Below are 16,049 nucleotides of genomic sequence, written 5' to 3' on the forward strand. Positions count from 1 at the left end.
TTGTGTATTGTTTATGGCAGAATATGTTTAAATGGAAATGAAAACAACTTTGAGCAAATTAAACCTAATCAACTTTTTAAAAAATCTCTCTTTAGAACTTGAGAGAATTCTACCATTACATCAAGAATGAAGCTGGCTATTGTCATATTATTATGCTATAAATACTACTGACTACCTCTATTATAACATTTGTAGGGAGGTAGGACGGGTATTTCTAATGGTCTATGCCTCATTTAGTCAAGCTAAAACATTAAATTTACTGTCTATTTTTTTTTTTTTTTTTGAGACAGAGTCTCATTCTGTCTCCAGGCTGTAGTGCAGAGGTGCAATCTTGGCTCACTGCAACCTCTGCCTCCCAGATTCAAGTGAATCTCCTGCCTCAGCCTCCCGAGTAGCTGGGACTACAGGCACCATGCTCAGCTAATTTTTGTATTTTTAGTTGAGATGGGGTTTCACTGTGTTGGCCAGGATAGTCTCGATCTCTTGACCTCGTGATCTACCCACCTCAACCTCCCCAAGTGCTGGGATTACAGGCGTGAGCCACTGTGCCCAGCCAAAATTTACTGTCTTATTCATGCATTCTTTCAATAAACATTTATTTCATTCCTAATATGAAGGCAATATAGAAGAATGAGGACTCTAGAGTCCAAATGCCTGGGTTCATGTTCTGTCTGTTTACTAGATCTGTAATCTTGGATAATTTGTTCCTCAGTTTCCTCATTTATAAGATGGAGGAACGATAATACCTACTGTTATTATTTATTACATGATTAACATCAATGAAGCATTTAGATGAAGATATGGTAAGGGCAAAAGCTCCTGCTGTTATGATGTGCTATGGATTGGGGATAGAAGGCAAACAAGGTAGATATGGTGTCTACCCTCATGGGGAAAATTGGGTAAATAGCTTTTACACTACAATTATGTTAAGTGCTAAAAGAAGGTATAGCATGACTAATATAGTTCTAACATCTCTTTAAACATTCATGTGTAATTTTCTTCTGCTATTGCAACCAAAGGAAGCTGCACAGTACATTGCTATTCCACATTTTGGTAACTGAGATTTGAAATCTTTGTTATTTCTACAGTAAATCATACCCCTTTAAATGAAGCAAGTGAAATTTCATATCTGTGACATTGTCTTGGGCAGGCATCCTTGGAATAATTCATTTCTCCATTTTAATTCCTATTTCTTTATGACCACTTAAAAGTTTCAAGAAAACAATCTTAATTTCACTGTGCTACATTCCTTAAGGCACAAATCTTTGTGATGCTTCAGGGACCTTTGTCTTGATAAAGACAAGTACCTCAGGAAAAAAAAAATGAAAAGACCAATAGCCAGTGTTTGTTGAAGATGAGCTCAGTCGTTCTTCACATTGTGCAACAGATGGCATTGACAGACTGATGGTTGGGAAGGAGGAAACCTGCATCCCCAATTTCAAATTTCAAATATACCATTGTCTCATACCACAGCACCATGTCATAATTACATATTGATTTCTTTTCTTCTAATACCACTTGTCAGCTTTCTACAAGTGAGCTGATTTGGAAAATCTGAAAAAATATTAACCAGATATCTCTAAACACACTTGTCATTTTGGCCCCATCTCAGATATCAAAGAGGCTTGAGGCACAGATTTTAAATTTATATTTAAATAAATATAGGCTTGTTCTGCAGACAGCTCATCTAGACAAGAATTTAAAAAAGAAAATAAAGCTGCCAAAGAATCTTCAAGAAGTCAAACTCATTTCTGAGATTTTTCTTAAAAAATAAAACAAAATGATTTTATAGGATTCCCCAAATGAGGATGGGACAAAAAGTGAGCCAAAAGTCCCAAGATTGCTAAAAATGGCTTACTTTATCTTTGGCACACGTATTAAACGTCTTATCTTAAATTTTAGACAAGGTTTTTGAGGTCTCTTCTAAAACACAGGGGTAATAAAAATGTTTTATTGCTTTTCTTTTCTTTCACAATGACATGGATATTCTTTATGGTAGGAGAATAGAAAACTTGGGACTCACCCTTTAAATTGAAAGACAGATAACATAAGCACTGGTCACCTGCTGCCAGGCAAGGTGTGGTCCAGCACTGCTGTGGTTATATGGTGAACTGTGACAGCATTTCCACAGTGTGGTACTTGAGTGCACTAAAAATAGGCAACCCTGAACTATACTGCAGTTGAAGGACAAGATAAAAATAGGAAATAAACTTGAAAAATAATTGTATAAATAGAGTACAGGGATTAACAACTCAACCCACAGGATTGAATTCCCTAATAAGTTTTGCTATTTTTATTGAATGCAGGAAAGAAACTAACATTTAAATATTTAAGTGAAATGTTTAGTGTAGAAGTGTTTTCTGAATTTAAGAATGGTTGACATTCAAGCAGACATAATGTACACCATAATTTCAAATAGTTCTTTAATCTTTTTAGCTGGGATGTACCTTTGTATCTTTTAATGGTATTCCTTTCACTGCACACACACACACACACACACACACACACACATACAACTTGGATATCTGTCAGCTATAAAATATATAACTGATCTTATAGATGTAGCTAAAACCTGACCTTTATTTGCAGAGTCTCAGCTTTGGTCTTGTATTCAATTCCCAGAAAACAGTAAGGACGGGGAAAAGCCCAAGAAATGAAGGCATTCTATATCATTTGGCATAAATGTAGCCAATATATAGATGGCATCAAATGGTTAAATATTCTTCATATTTCCTTAAAAGAAAATATTTAAAATGCTGGTTTCAATAATTCTGGGACAGAAAATCTGCATCAGATTACCAACTCTTGGCCTCATATTTCAGTTCTCTCTCGTTTTGACTTCTGTATTTCCACCAAAAATGCCATCAATTCTTAACTCTGTTTCTTCTTTATTTTCCTTTCTCTGCCACGAGTCTAGAGCCAGAACCCCATCAAAATCAGACTTGGATTTTGGCAAAGGATTATTCCCTTCTGAATTTCTGGCCACTTCCAGCAGATTAATTTTATGATTATGTCACCTTTCTGCTCAAAACTTCATAGGGTTACTTAGAGGAATCCTACACTCTCTAAACCTGCTATTCATTTTTAACAGTAATACATTAATTATATGTTCATTCAACCAATTTATATAATAAACATCCCTAAATCCACTAATTTATATCACAGAATAATAAACATCACTGATAACCAATGTATGTGTCCCTTGCCTAACCTAATCCTATCCCCCTTTCTCCCTCTTACAGGTAACCAGTCTCCTAAATGTAATGTTTATCAAGCCTCCTTTTAAAAAACTCTTAGCACATATATGTACATCTAATTTAATTTTATTAAAAGGTTATAATTTTATATGTTGCCTTCTGTGGCTTTCTTCAAAATGTTTTTTCCTTGACATTTGCTTACTATTATTTATCTGTGTCCATTAGAACTTGGGCTGTTTCTTTCTTGTCTTTTTTTTTTTTTTTTTTCTGCTATTACCAAAGCATCCAAAGTGATCCAAAGTGTACTGCAAACATTCTTAACATGTCTTCTGGAAAACGTACCTACTTTGAATCCTCTTGGGTATATGCCTAAGAGTGAAACTGTTGAGTTTTAGGTTGTACCAGCAAAGGTACTGGTGGGAACAAGATCAAATTGTGTCATTGAGGAAAGTTTAAAAAAATAACTATTATGGGACAACAACACATGCTAGGACTAGAAACGGCAAGGATCCTTAAACATCCCTAGCCCTAACAAGGCACAAAGAGGGAGCTACTACTTAATCTCAAAAGGGTAGCTGCAGCTTTAAAAGATTACTCAACAGAGCTCTAGCTTTCAGTAGAACTCAGTTAACAAACTGGCAGAGAAAGAGTTGATCTCACTAAGAACCTTGACCTGACTCTCTACCCTTCTCTCTAATGTCTTGCCATGGTCTCTCATTGGCTGAACCAAATCAGAAGCCAGAATGCAAGGAAACCATTCATAATCCACTTCTGAAAACACAGTGCAGGATGGAGAGGGTTAGGATCTAGATCTAGAGAGATAAATCGATACATGCAAATGTTAGATATTATAGAATTCCCTCTTAGTTTTCAAAGTGTTTGTACTAATTGATACTCTCACCAACAGCGTGTAAGATCATACTGGGCCATATCCTCTCCAACATTAAGTATTACTAGACTCTGAATTTTTGTCAATAGGCTCAAATTGTTATCTCCTGGTGGTCTTGATTTGCATTCCCTCAGTTAACTGCTAACACTGATCTATTCTTTGTGTTTAGTAGTTAGACACATTAACTCTTCTGTAAAATTCCCAGTCATATATTATGGAAATTAAGTTTATGCTAAAATTTATAGAGAAGAGCATAGAGCAAGAATAGCCAAGACATTTCTGAAGGAGAAGAAAAAGGAGCAACTTTTCTTCAAGATATAAAGGCTTATTATAAAGTTATAGTAATTAAAACAGTAAAATTGGTGCCATATACACATCTTGACCAATGGAACAGGAAAATAAAAACCCCAAAATAGACTTATGAATTTAGGGATCATCAAAAATTATGGAGATAATATGTCAGATCACTGAAGAAAGGCATGGTTATTTAACTAATACAGTTTAAAAATTTGACTATTCATATAGGGAGCAAGAAGAAAAATGGATTGCTATCTGAAACCATACAAAATACTTCAGATGAATTCAGACCTTAAATTCAAGAAGCAAAGCCTTAAAACTTTCAGAATAAAATACCAATGAATGCCCCTGTCTGACCTCAGGGTAGAAAAGGATTCCTTAAACATAATACAAAAAATCTTAATCCTAACAGAAAATATTGATGCATTCAATTATGTTAATAAGAAATTTTCATGAAGACAATTTAAATAAACAGTAAGCTACGAACACAAAGAGAATATTTATAATTCATGTAACTAATAATGAGCTAGTATCAAGAATATATGAAGCACTTCTGAAAAAAGGCAAATGACCTAGTGGAAAAAGGGATAACTTACATCTCTAGCATACTTTTCTTTTATGACTGTGTTTTATGAACCATCACTAGTCTATAATTCTTGGAGGACTAAAATTGTCTTAGCCATCTTTCTTTATGACCCAGGACAGTGCCTGTTGGAAAGAAAATGGTCAACGAATGTTCATCAGATAAAGGAACAATCTTGCCACCCCAGAATAATACAGACTATTAATAAAACTCACCATACGCATGCCCTCAGAGTCTTTCCTCTTATATTCACATTATCAACTCCTATCCACCCAGTTTTGGAAGTCCAGATCACCAGTCCCTTTACATCATAGCCCTCGCAGCCTCTAGCATTTAGCAAACATTTCTCTGGGATATCTCATGCACTGTTGGATTACGTTTCTCCACATTTCTATGTCCGTCTCCTCTTTGATTCTAGACTTCTTGAGGCCATACTTCTCTAAAGCACAGTGCCTAGTAAAATTCTATGAGGTGTCCCATATTTATGGGGGATGTGGCACAACACCTAGTACAAATTACCAGCCATCCATCAGGCTTCAAAATGGCAGAATAAGTGGTCTGGGAGAAATACTGGTCACTTTCATTATGATTTTTTTCTCAGGTTTAGGCAACTGAAATAAGATTACAAAAATTAGAGAGGTAATTTATGAGGTATTCATTGCAAAGGGAAAAAAAAAAAACTTTGAAGATTGTTCAAGTACACGGTTACAACTGGAAAAAGGCAGCAGAGTACAGCAGAAAAAAAAATGGGGCCATGGTATCAAATATGTCTTCAACCCCAGCACCACCCTAGGGTGCTCTGAGCTTCATGAGTAAAATGTGATAAAAATCTACCTCAAGGGAAGTGTAGCAGAGGAAATGGTAGAGCAGCGGTACTTAAATTTCATTTTCCCTATTTCTCCCCTCCCTCTTAAAAATAATGCCGTGTTCCAATAACAGAAAACCAAACACCGCGTAAGTGGGAGTTGAACAATAAGAATATATGGACACAGGGAGGGGAACATCACACACCGGGTCCTGTCGTGGGGTGAGGGGGCTAGGGGAGGGATAGAATTTAGAGAAATACCTAATGTGGATGATGGGTTGCTGGGTGCAGCAAACTACCATGGCACATGTATACTGACGTAACAAACCTGCATGTTCTGCACATGTATACCAGAACTTAAAAGTATAATGAAATAATAAGAATAATGCTGTGCTCCATCAGATCTTGCAGTGCATGGTGTTTTTCAGTTAAAACTGAACCATGACACTCTTAAATAACTTCGCTAATAGAAGCTTTTGCCAAATTCCTACTTGCCTCGCATCATCTATCCTGACTTGACTAACATTCTTTTTTTTTTTTTTTTTTTTTTTTGAGACGGAGTCTCGCTCTGTCTCCCAGGCTGGAGTGCAATGGCCGGATCTCTGCTCACTGCAAGCTCCGCCTCCCGGGTTCACGCCATTCTCCTGCCTCAGCCTCCCGAGTAGCTGGGAGTACAGGCCCCCGCCACCACGCCCGGCTAATGTTTTGTACTTTTAGTAGTGACGGGGTTTCACCGTGTTAGCCAGGAGGGTTTGGATCTCCTGATCGTGATCCGCCGGCCTCGGCCTCCCAAAGTGCTGGGATTACAGGCGTGAGCCACCGCGCCCGGCCTTGACTAACATTCTTAATGGGTGGAGGGAGAACAAATGGCCACAAATTAAATGTCTTTACCCATAAGAATAGAGTGCAATTGGTCACTGTAATAGGAGTGTCTCAATAATTTATTTACTGACTTTATTATAATTTCAAATATGCAGAAAAGTTAAAAATCGTGTACAATTATAACCCACATACCCACCACCTAGACTTAACAATTGTAACTGTCATAATAATAACGTGGAGGGTAATGATGACATTACCAAAATTTCCTAAGTATATTATTTTCTGATCCCTTTAAGGTATCCAAAATCCAACAACAGAAATCATCCGAAGTTTCTTCACTATGAACTCTTCAGTGAACTTTTGCCCATTCATAACATGAGGGTATCTCTGAGAGAGAACTACCAAGGAGCACACAGGGTGAGCTACTCTTTTCCATAATGACGCCTCTTGGTTTCTTGACTTAGGAAGCTCTGGGCCTGCTCACTTCTATTACTCATATGGCAGATTCTGCTTCTTCCTTCTTTGTACACTTTCAGGTTTTCAACGAAATAGCACAGTTGCCAGATTTAGCTAAGAAAAATGCAGAATGCCTGGTTAGCTTGAATGTCAGATAAACAATATAAAAATATAAGTATATCCCAAATATTGTATGGGATATACTTATGCTAAAAAATAATTTGTTGTTTATCCAAAATTCAAATTTAAGTGGGCATTCTGTATTTTATCTCACAATCCTGTGAAACAAATAAATTCAATAACCTTCTAAAGGGGGTCTAGATGACTTTGACAGCTGGGCTCTCATGCTTCCAGGCCTGAAGGCAAAATGAGAGAAAACTATAGAGAAAGGGAGAGAATACACTTTTGCACCACAACTAAGAAAATATTATTTGGAATTGCTTTTAACCGGTTGGGAGCTAGATAGAAAGTCTGATGTGTGTTTGTGTTGGATTTAGTAAGTCATCTGTGAGATTCTGGAGGAAACGGGGTTGTGGACCTGAACAGATTGAATGAATTTATGATTGGGGTTAGAGTCATATGTGTATGGTTTAACAGGGTGTATTGCGCCTATTGCCACATTAATGCTCTATATAAGCCAACAACAAACCTTGGTGGTATTGCTGGGGTAAGCATTTATTGCTCACACATCAGAGTAAGATGGAGGCCTGGCTCTTGGATGATCGTTGGGAGCTCTGCTCCTTGTGTCTCTCATCCTTTTCTTAGGACCATTCAGCTATCTCAGAGATGTCTTTCTCATAGCAACATTTCAAATACAGTGAAAGCAAGCAGAAACATGTGAACCTTCAAGCGTTGGTCTTAGAACTGGCACAGTGTCATTTTCACTTCATTCTGTTACTCTGAAAACCTGCTTCTACGGGTAGGAAAGGGGTCTCTGCCTCTTTAATGAGAGGAGCTGCAAAGTCACACAGCAAAAGGTATGGATGCAAGAGAGGGAAAGAATTGAGGCCATCACTATGCCTATCGCAAGGCGTGGGCTGGAAACTAAGAATAAACCGGGGAGCAAAAAAGTTGCTTCTTTTGAAAACTATACATTTGTTTGCAACTGTAGCATTTTTTTCTTCTCCAAGAAAAGTAATTAGCAAGACTTCCAAATGATTTTTTCCAGTTTGCGAAGCAGAGATGCCAACAGATCTCTACAAATTACCAGAATGTTCCACAACTCTTCTCAAAATACCTGTCAAAAAAGTTCTGAGCACATGGTGGCATTTTTTCCTTGTTGTAAACACAATGTATCTATATGAAGAGTCTAACATATTAAGGATGGAAATTTGCAGGAAAGTGGTAACGTTTAAGAGAAAAGGAAAATGAACTGAAGATTCAGAACAAATAACTTCCTATTCTGGTATCCCTTGAAATCTAGCACCAGTTTCTTCATCATTTGCTACATTTCCTTACGGGGAAGAACAGACTAGTAATTGGATGTGGGACTCTGAGACTCCTCTGCTTGTGTGACCTTTGTAAAGTAGCAATCTTTGCACACTTTTAAATATGTGGATCAAATAAAAATCTCATTGTAAACTCTGAAATATCAAATAAATAGGAGCTGTTTTTACATCTAAAACCTCAGAAACCACTTTGACCCTGGAAATCTTCACTATGACCTCAAATTGCGAGTTCTTTTCTTTCAAGTCAGTTATCAAAATCAGTAGATTTTTAAATTGATGAGTTTGATTCTTAGCTCTTTGATACTTATTTTCTCTATTGGTAGGGGGTAGAAAGTAAACTGGCACTAGACACATAATTGTATCAATTGGGACACTTTCAGTTTTAGGCACCTATAAGTAACTAAGTCTCAGGACAAAGACTGGTCTCATTTCAAGGACTTGGATAAGGTGACAGTGTGTATATGCTGTTGCCAGTGCCTAGTGGCCAAGGCCAGATTTGGCAGTATATAAAGAGGTGAAATTGGAAGAAGGGTCACTGCTCAAAGAATACGGAGTATATTAGGCAAATAATACCTGTTCACTAATAATATTGACATCTGGTAACTTTAAAAGATGAATTACCTGCCATTTTTAAAAAGTGTTCAGTTTTATTCATATTAATTCATTTTTCAGAAGAGAAAATGAAGCATAGAGAAAGTAATTTGCCCAAGATCCCATGACTCGAGTGGCAGACTTGTGATCTGAACTGCAGTCTCTTCACTCCAGCCAACATTACGTACCGCAGCAAGAAAAAATAGAATGGCTAACGGAAATACGATCGATCTGTATGTGCAAAAAGAAAAGCTCTTCCAAAACACTGCTGGTATAAAAGGCAAGTTGTTGAACAGTATTAGAGTGTGACTCCTTTCATGTTAAGAAACACACACACACACACACACACACACGTCCCCAACACACCTGCACAAATGTACTTCAAATAAATACATCTATATAGAGCTTCATATCAAAATATTAACAGCTGTCTTTGGAGAGGGGAGTGGGATGCTGGGGATGAAAAAGAATGTATTTTATACTCCATCATATATATATATATAATATATAATCTGAATTATAATATTATATAAAGAAATAACTTGATTGGGGGAAAAGAATGAAAAGCAAAATGCCTAGATGCTAAAAATTATACATGAAAGTCAAAAGTTGGTTCTAGACCATTCCTTTATCTTACTTGTGCTGTTATTTTAGGATGAGTGAAAACTACTTGTCACAAATTTCTTTCCCCATTGAGATGGTAGCACACATTCTCCTAAAATGGTGTAGATAGGCAACTTTTCAGAACATAAATGTATTAATGGTTTATATACATAGCCCCTAAATTCTATGTGACCTTTAAAACATTATTTTAATTATAAACTACAAGTATACTAGAATCTAGAATGAGCACTTGTTTTCAAACAGCAGTTTATAAAATACTACAAACACAATTGATGCCTCTTATAAATCTCCTCAATTCAGTCTTTCTTGGTTCCCACAAGTAACCATCAGCAAATATTTTTTTCTACATATACAGCAATAATTTATAGTATCATTTTTTATATTTATACTTTATATAACTAATTTCTTTAAACACGCCTTGTTCCACCACTCACTCTCGTCACTTATTTTTGAGATGTATTCATACTGACACACATAGCTCTAACTTGTTCATTTTGACTGTTGTGCGGAAGACTATCACATGAATATATGCATTATCAAAGTTGAGCACGGGTTAGGACCCCTTTCCGCTGTTTTACACAAGGCTGCCATGAACATTTTTGTAGATGTCTCCTTATGCATGTGCGTAAGTACTTATTTAAGGTAACATGGTAAGGAATCTTTAATTTGACTAGATATTGCAGAACTGGTAGTCAAGCCAGTGTATTTTCCCACCAACAGTTAGAGTGCCCACTGTTTGATGTTCCTGACAACACTTGCTATTTTGAAACTTATGTTTTTGCTAATTTGATGTGGTACCTTTCCATGCTTTTAACTTGTATTTCCCTGATTGTCAGTGAAGGGTATTTTTTTTCCATGTTTGTTGGCCTTTTGAATTCCCTCTTGTAAGAATAATGTGCTGATATTTCTATTAGGTAGACTTATGATGACTTGTAGGAACTTTTATATCTTCATAAATTAAGCCTTTCTTATATATTAATATATTGAAAACATCCTATATGTCGCTTGTCGTTTAGTTAAGTCTTCAATCCAACTCAAATATATGAAGGTTTAAATTAGGGATCTAAATTTATATGTTTACTAGTAGATATTTATGCCAACACAATTTTTTAAAAAAATTTACTCTTCTCTACTTGCTTATAACAACATAACTTAAGTATCTATATATGAGGGTCTCTCCATCTGATTAAAGGAAAACAGCAGCAACATTTAGCATTTGAGATGGCCATGCCATGAATCAGGAACTATTCTAAACATTTTACATGCTTAGACCATGCATTTTGGAGTCAGAATGCCAGGGCTTACATGTACACTAGGGATCCCTGATAAATGGTAAATTTTACAAATTTCTTGTTTGTTCACTGGCTAATAGAAATGTATGCATCAGGTAAGGGAAATAAATATTCTGGTTGACAGAAACTATGTTTTTTTAAAAAGCACCCCAAATATACAACTTACTTTTATTAAATAGAAAAAAAAAATCCCCAAGAGGCAGATATCCCAGTAGTTTTAGTGAAAACAAATTTAATATCATCTTGTTTGAACAAAGCTTTTAGAATAAGTGAGCAATTAAATTCTTAAAGTAGGGACAGAACACCAACAGGCTCTAGACTCCAGAAGAGCTGTAAGCCGACACATTGGCATTGTTTTGCTTAACAGTTTTAGCTTCAATGTAAATATATATTATTACTTAGGATATTAGCATCTGAACTATATAATGACTATTTTATCATTTTACTTGAATTAAAACCAGAATTTCTGGAACTTCCAAATAGTCTTTAAAGTTTTTCAATATAAACATAAACTAACCCCTATTCCTCTCTACATATCAAATGTGAAATAACTGTCACAATATATGAGCATTTTCACAGAAAGATTTTTAAGGCCTCTGGCACATAAAACGTGTAATTTCTGTGTGACAATGTCATAATTATATACAGAAAATATTTTAAATTCTTGTGGAATTTAAGTTCTAAAGATTAAAAAAACAAGAGTTCCATGTTAATAAAATATTAAAATACTATGAGCTTGCCATAAAATTGACAGTGATTTGTAATTACATAAGGAATACACAAGGCAAGTCTTTCACACTAAGTGATTCATCATTGAAAACAATTATTGAACTGAATATACTTATTTGATATCACTAGTTTTCTAAATTATTCTTTCAGCACAAAACAGGCTTTCATATAACTTATAAATATTTCCAATTGCAACATTGAGGCAGCAAATGTCATATCTATGTTTGTCCTAGTTGTATATCATACAAATATAAGTCTATGAATCTTATACTTTTGTCTAAGTCACCATTGTAGAGAATGTGCTGGTAAGTGAAATCAATACAAAGTGATTATTTTTCATTTGTAAAAAATGAAAATCATTTACACCTTGTTTTAAAGTTCTAAAGCAGCATATTGAACTCTTAAGGCAAAAAAAAAAAAAAAAAAAAGATTAAAAAATTATTATAAATTATAAATTCTGGTAACTTTTCTTCTGGCATTAAAAGCCACAGCACAAATTCTAATATTTTAACAGATAATATATTAGTGTACATCTGAATATACATTTGCCAAAATGTTCCATTAGTATGAAGTTGGTCTGAAGTGGAAGTGAAGTGCAGTGGTGTGGCAGGGTAACATTTAACGGTCATCCTGGGCATCAGGGGACATGGAATGGCTGAGTCTTGACCTTCCATTCACAGATATTGTATTTGATGGAATGGTAACCTAAGAGAAAGAAACACACTTTGCACCCATCAATTTAAAATGGGACAGCTGTCTAATTTTCAATTTTCAACAGTTACCACATTTTAACTTCTGCTTAATTGTAAATGCTAAGTATTTATTATTCAATAAATTATAATCAAGAATAGACATTCATTCTACCATAAAATTTAAAAAGAGTTGTTATTTTCACAACAAATAAGTTAAATAATCCATTAACACATCTTAATCTGTATAAAATTACCAAATCAACACAAAGGACAAGAGCACAAACAGACTGCAAGCCAAGCTGTTAAAGAGCATTTTTAGCTAGATTAATTCTGTAATTCTGGCTCCCCAAAACTGCCTCTGAGAATGTAGAAAGATAAAGTGAATTCCACCAAGCAATGAATTTTACAAGTTTTGTACTGATGGTATAAATTAACATGAAATCCCCCTCCCCATGGCCCCCTATTTATTCAAAACAAAAAAAGGAGTTCTTGGTATTAAAAATGCTTTCATGTGAAGGATTTAAAAAGTAAAATCTGTGACTGTTAAGCCAAATGATTGCAGACTGAAAGGGAGTTTTTTCCTTTTTCTCAGTAAGTAAACTCCTAAGTTTCAAAATTCTATGGTAAAGTCTTCTATTCACAAACTATAAGTAAATAAAAACACGAAAACAAGAATTTTCTACATAGTGTGAAATTCCAGGTTTTGAAAAATGTAAAGTAATCTGGATTCTGAATAGTAAATATCTATATTTTGAAATATCATACCTGCAATATAATGAAGATATTTTAAGACAGTTTAGATTATAATTTTACTAATTTAGGTTCATAACTAAACACTGTCATCTTCTCACAAGAAGACAACTAGAGTACAAATGGCCACAGATTTTCCTAGCAACCGAGTAAATTGGTTAAAAGGAAAATCATTGGCAAATTTAGTTTGGACTTGGCTTCCCTGTGCTTCGTTTTTTGCCTTTTACTAAATAAAGATTGGCCATCTAAACTAATATTAGAGTTTTCTCGACTGTCTGATGAATCCAGGATGGAGCAGAGTGATTGACACTACACACCTAAAAGAAAATAGGTAAGAAGAAGAGTTGCCACCAGCAGAAGGGAAAACTCATCTGCACTCTGTTTAGTATACCTGTGAGATTTCTTTCCAAGAAGAGCCAACAAATGACAGGTAATGACTTCCTTTTTTTTTTTTTTTGGAGAGGAGGTAGAATTTATTGGCGAGTATTAAGAGGGGGCAGCACCATGGAGGCCCTCATGAGTGCAGGGCCTGGCACTTGTCCAGAGGTCCATGATTGGGGATGTACTTGACCCCACAGCCATCTGGGATGAGCCACTTCTCAGCCACCATGTCTTCAAATTCATCAGCGCTGAACTTGGTGAAGTCTCACTTCTTTGAGAAGTGGATCTTCTGGCAGCCAGAGAACTTGAACTTGGCCTTGTGCAGGGCCTCAACCACATGCTCCTTGTTCTGCAGCTTGGTGCGGATGGACATGATAACTTGGCCAATGTGAACCCTGGCCACAGTACCCTGGGGCTTTCCAAAGGCATCTCGTATGCCTGTTTGGATCTTACACTGGGGTAGTGCAAGGTCAGAGACATGAACATACATCTGAAAAACCTATCACCAAGGTCCCTTAGAGCAACCTATATAAGAAACAGGCTGCATACACTACCAAGGAGGATGCTGCCTGCAGCCACTACACACTGGGCCCCCATAAGGAAAGAAACTCAGTAGGTTTAATTGGCTACAGAGGTAATGACTTTCATTGTGGAAACTTGGTCCCAAATTTTTCTGTGTACAGGAGAATTATTTTGTAATTCTTGCCAAAATTGCAGTTCTCATAATTCTTTGTGAAGGGGAAAATTTGTTTTAGGCATTTAGAAAACATATGGATGGCTCTAAATGTCTCCAAGTAAAAGATGCTCATTGTAGCACCATATATAGAATCCAGTTAAACGACCACCAATAAGGAACAAATAAGCTATGTTACATTCATAAAGTCAAATACTATGTAATCTTAAAAAGAATAGTACAGATATATAAATTTAACAGTTTGAAAAAGCTTCAAGAGACATTTGTTTATGAATGGATTTGCAGAGTATTCCCTTTTGTAAATTAAATACATTTACATATTACAAAAGTAGCCTAGAAGCTTACAGAGCAACCTATCAAGAATGGCTATTTTTGAAGAAAAATGACATCTTCTTTACTATTTAAAAACTTGTTTACTAAACTTTTAAACAAAAGAAGCCATCATTAGAATACTGGTTTATAAATTCTGAGGGCAGAGATCTTATTGATTTTAATGCCAGTTTATACCAACTTTATATTAATATTTATTTTAGTGCCTGGGACAGTGTAGTGCTCAATAAATATTTCTTGAATGGAATATGGTAACTTTTTACAAACATTCATAAAGAAAAAAGAAGGTATCACTTGAATGTTTTTGAATGAGGAACATATTATAATACAGATACTTAAAAAAAATTTAAGAATTTACTGATGTGAATATCTACTAATTGATTGTCTACTCTTGAAGTTTAAAGAATTTTTAGGAATTTCACATAGCTTTCTTTTTTCCACAAGGAATGTAACTATGAAAATTTCTATCATTTACATTTACTTTAAAAACGTAGAAATCGCTGCCAACCTGAAACTCTGGTTGTTCAAATTTAAACTAAGGAAATATGAATTTAAAAAACTAATTAAATAAACAAAACAAGCCAGCAAGATTCTGTATGACTTACCCAGTTTTTTCCTTCCCTCCACCTTCTGTTGAACCAAAGATAAATCTTACATTTGAAAAACACTTAATACATAGTGATAAATATCAAAATAAGATTCACTATTTTCAGACCTTACTTGTAATGGGGTAATAACTTGATTTTTAGTAAATCAGAGACCATCAAGTACTGAAAGCCAAAGTTGTTCTTATGTCAATACAGGCCAAGGGTAATGAATTAATCTGTCTTGTTCTTTGTAAATAATTTGCTGATTCATACATAAACCTTAACATCGCACAATTTATAACATACTGAGCTCGATTTATTAATGCTTTACATGAAGAAAAGACTAATCTCTGTGACTACATGGGGGTTGAGTAGGGGTAACGTATGCAAAAAAATTCCTTCCGAAACATGAAAAAAAAAATGGCGTATTTATGACTACATTTACACTAGAGCAATCAACTAGATAATTGTTCTATTGTGAACCAACCATTATAATGAAGGTTAATTGCCTGCATATGAACCAGAGCCATAAGACAAGTGGGTACCTGGAGTTAAATTGAATATTTGGGTGCCAAGATGTAGAGAAACACAGAGCCAACTTTCTGATGAACAATCCAAACTTACCATCAAAATCACCAGAGATTTTATTTGGCAATACAATTGTTGTTCTATAAAAGAAATGTCAGAATTTAAAAGAAACTAGAAGAAATTTTCAGTACAGAACAGAAACACAGGACTTAAGCAAAGATCACAAGAAATTAAGAGCCTGCCTGTGCCCATTTTTACTTCCTTTTGCAATTTTTTGAAATAGAATATATATATATAGAAAAATTCACTAAATGTAAATATATATATATATAGAAAAATTCACTAAATGTAAAT

General features: G+C 35.1%; 1 protein-coding gene and 1 non-coding gene across 2 annotated transcripts in view; both read right to left on the reverse strand.

The window, feature by feature from the left end:
* Positions 1–11,224: 11,224 nt before the first annotated feature.
* Positions 11,225–16,049, reverse strand: part of COBLL1 (cordon-bleu WH2 repeat protein like 1) — a 167,035-nt gene continuing 162,210 nt past the window's right edge. Inside the window, exon 14 of the mRNA XM_023217327.1 lies at positions 11,225–12,438. Coding sequence (XP_023073095.1) covers positions 12,352–12,438 — 87 coding nt within the window. The 3' untranslated portion in view covers positions 11,225–12,351. The remainder of the gene's footprint in view (positions 12,439–16,049) is intronic.
* Positions 14,054–14,188, reverse strand: LOC111546214. Its single transcript, XR_002732691.1, has one exon. It is a non-coding gene; the product is annotated as a small nucleolar RNA SNORA70 (small nucleolar RNA).

The sequence above is a fragment of the Piliocolobus tephrosceles genome, chromosome 11, assembly GCF_002776525.5.
Source record: "Piliocolobus tephrosceles isolate RC106 chromosome 11, ASM277652v3, whole genome shotgun sequence".
In the NCBI taxonomy this organism is placed as follows: domain Eukaryota; kingdom Metazoa; phylum Chordata; class Mammalia; order Primates; family Cercopithecidae; genus Piliocolobus; species Piliocolobus tephrosceles.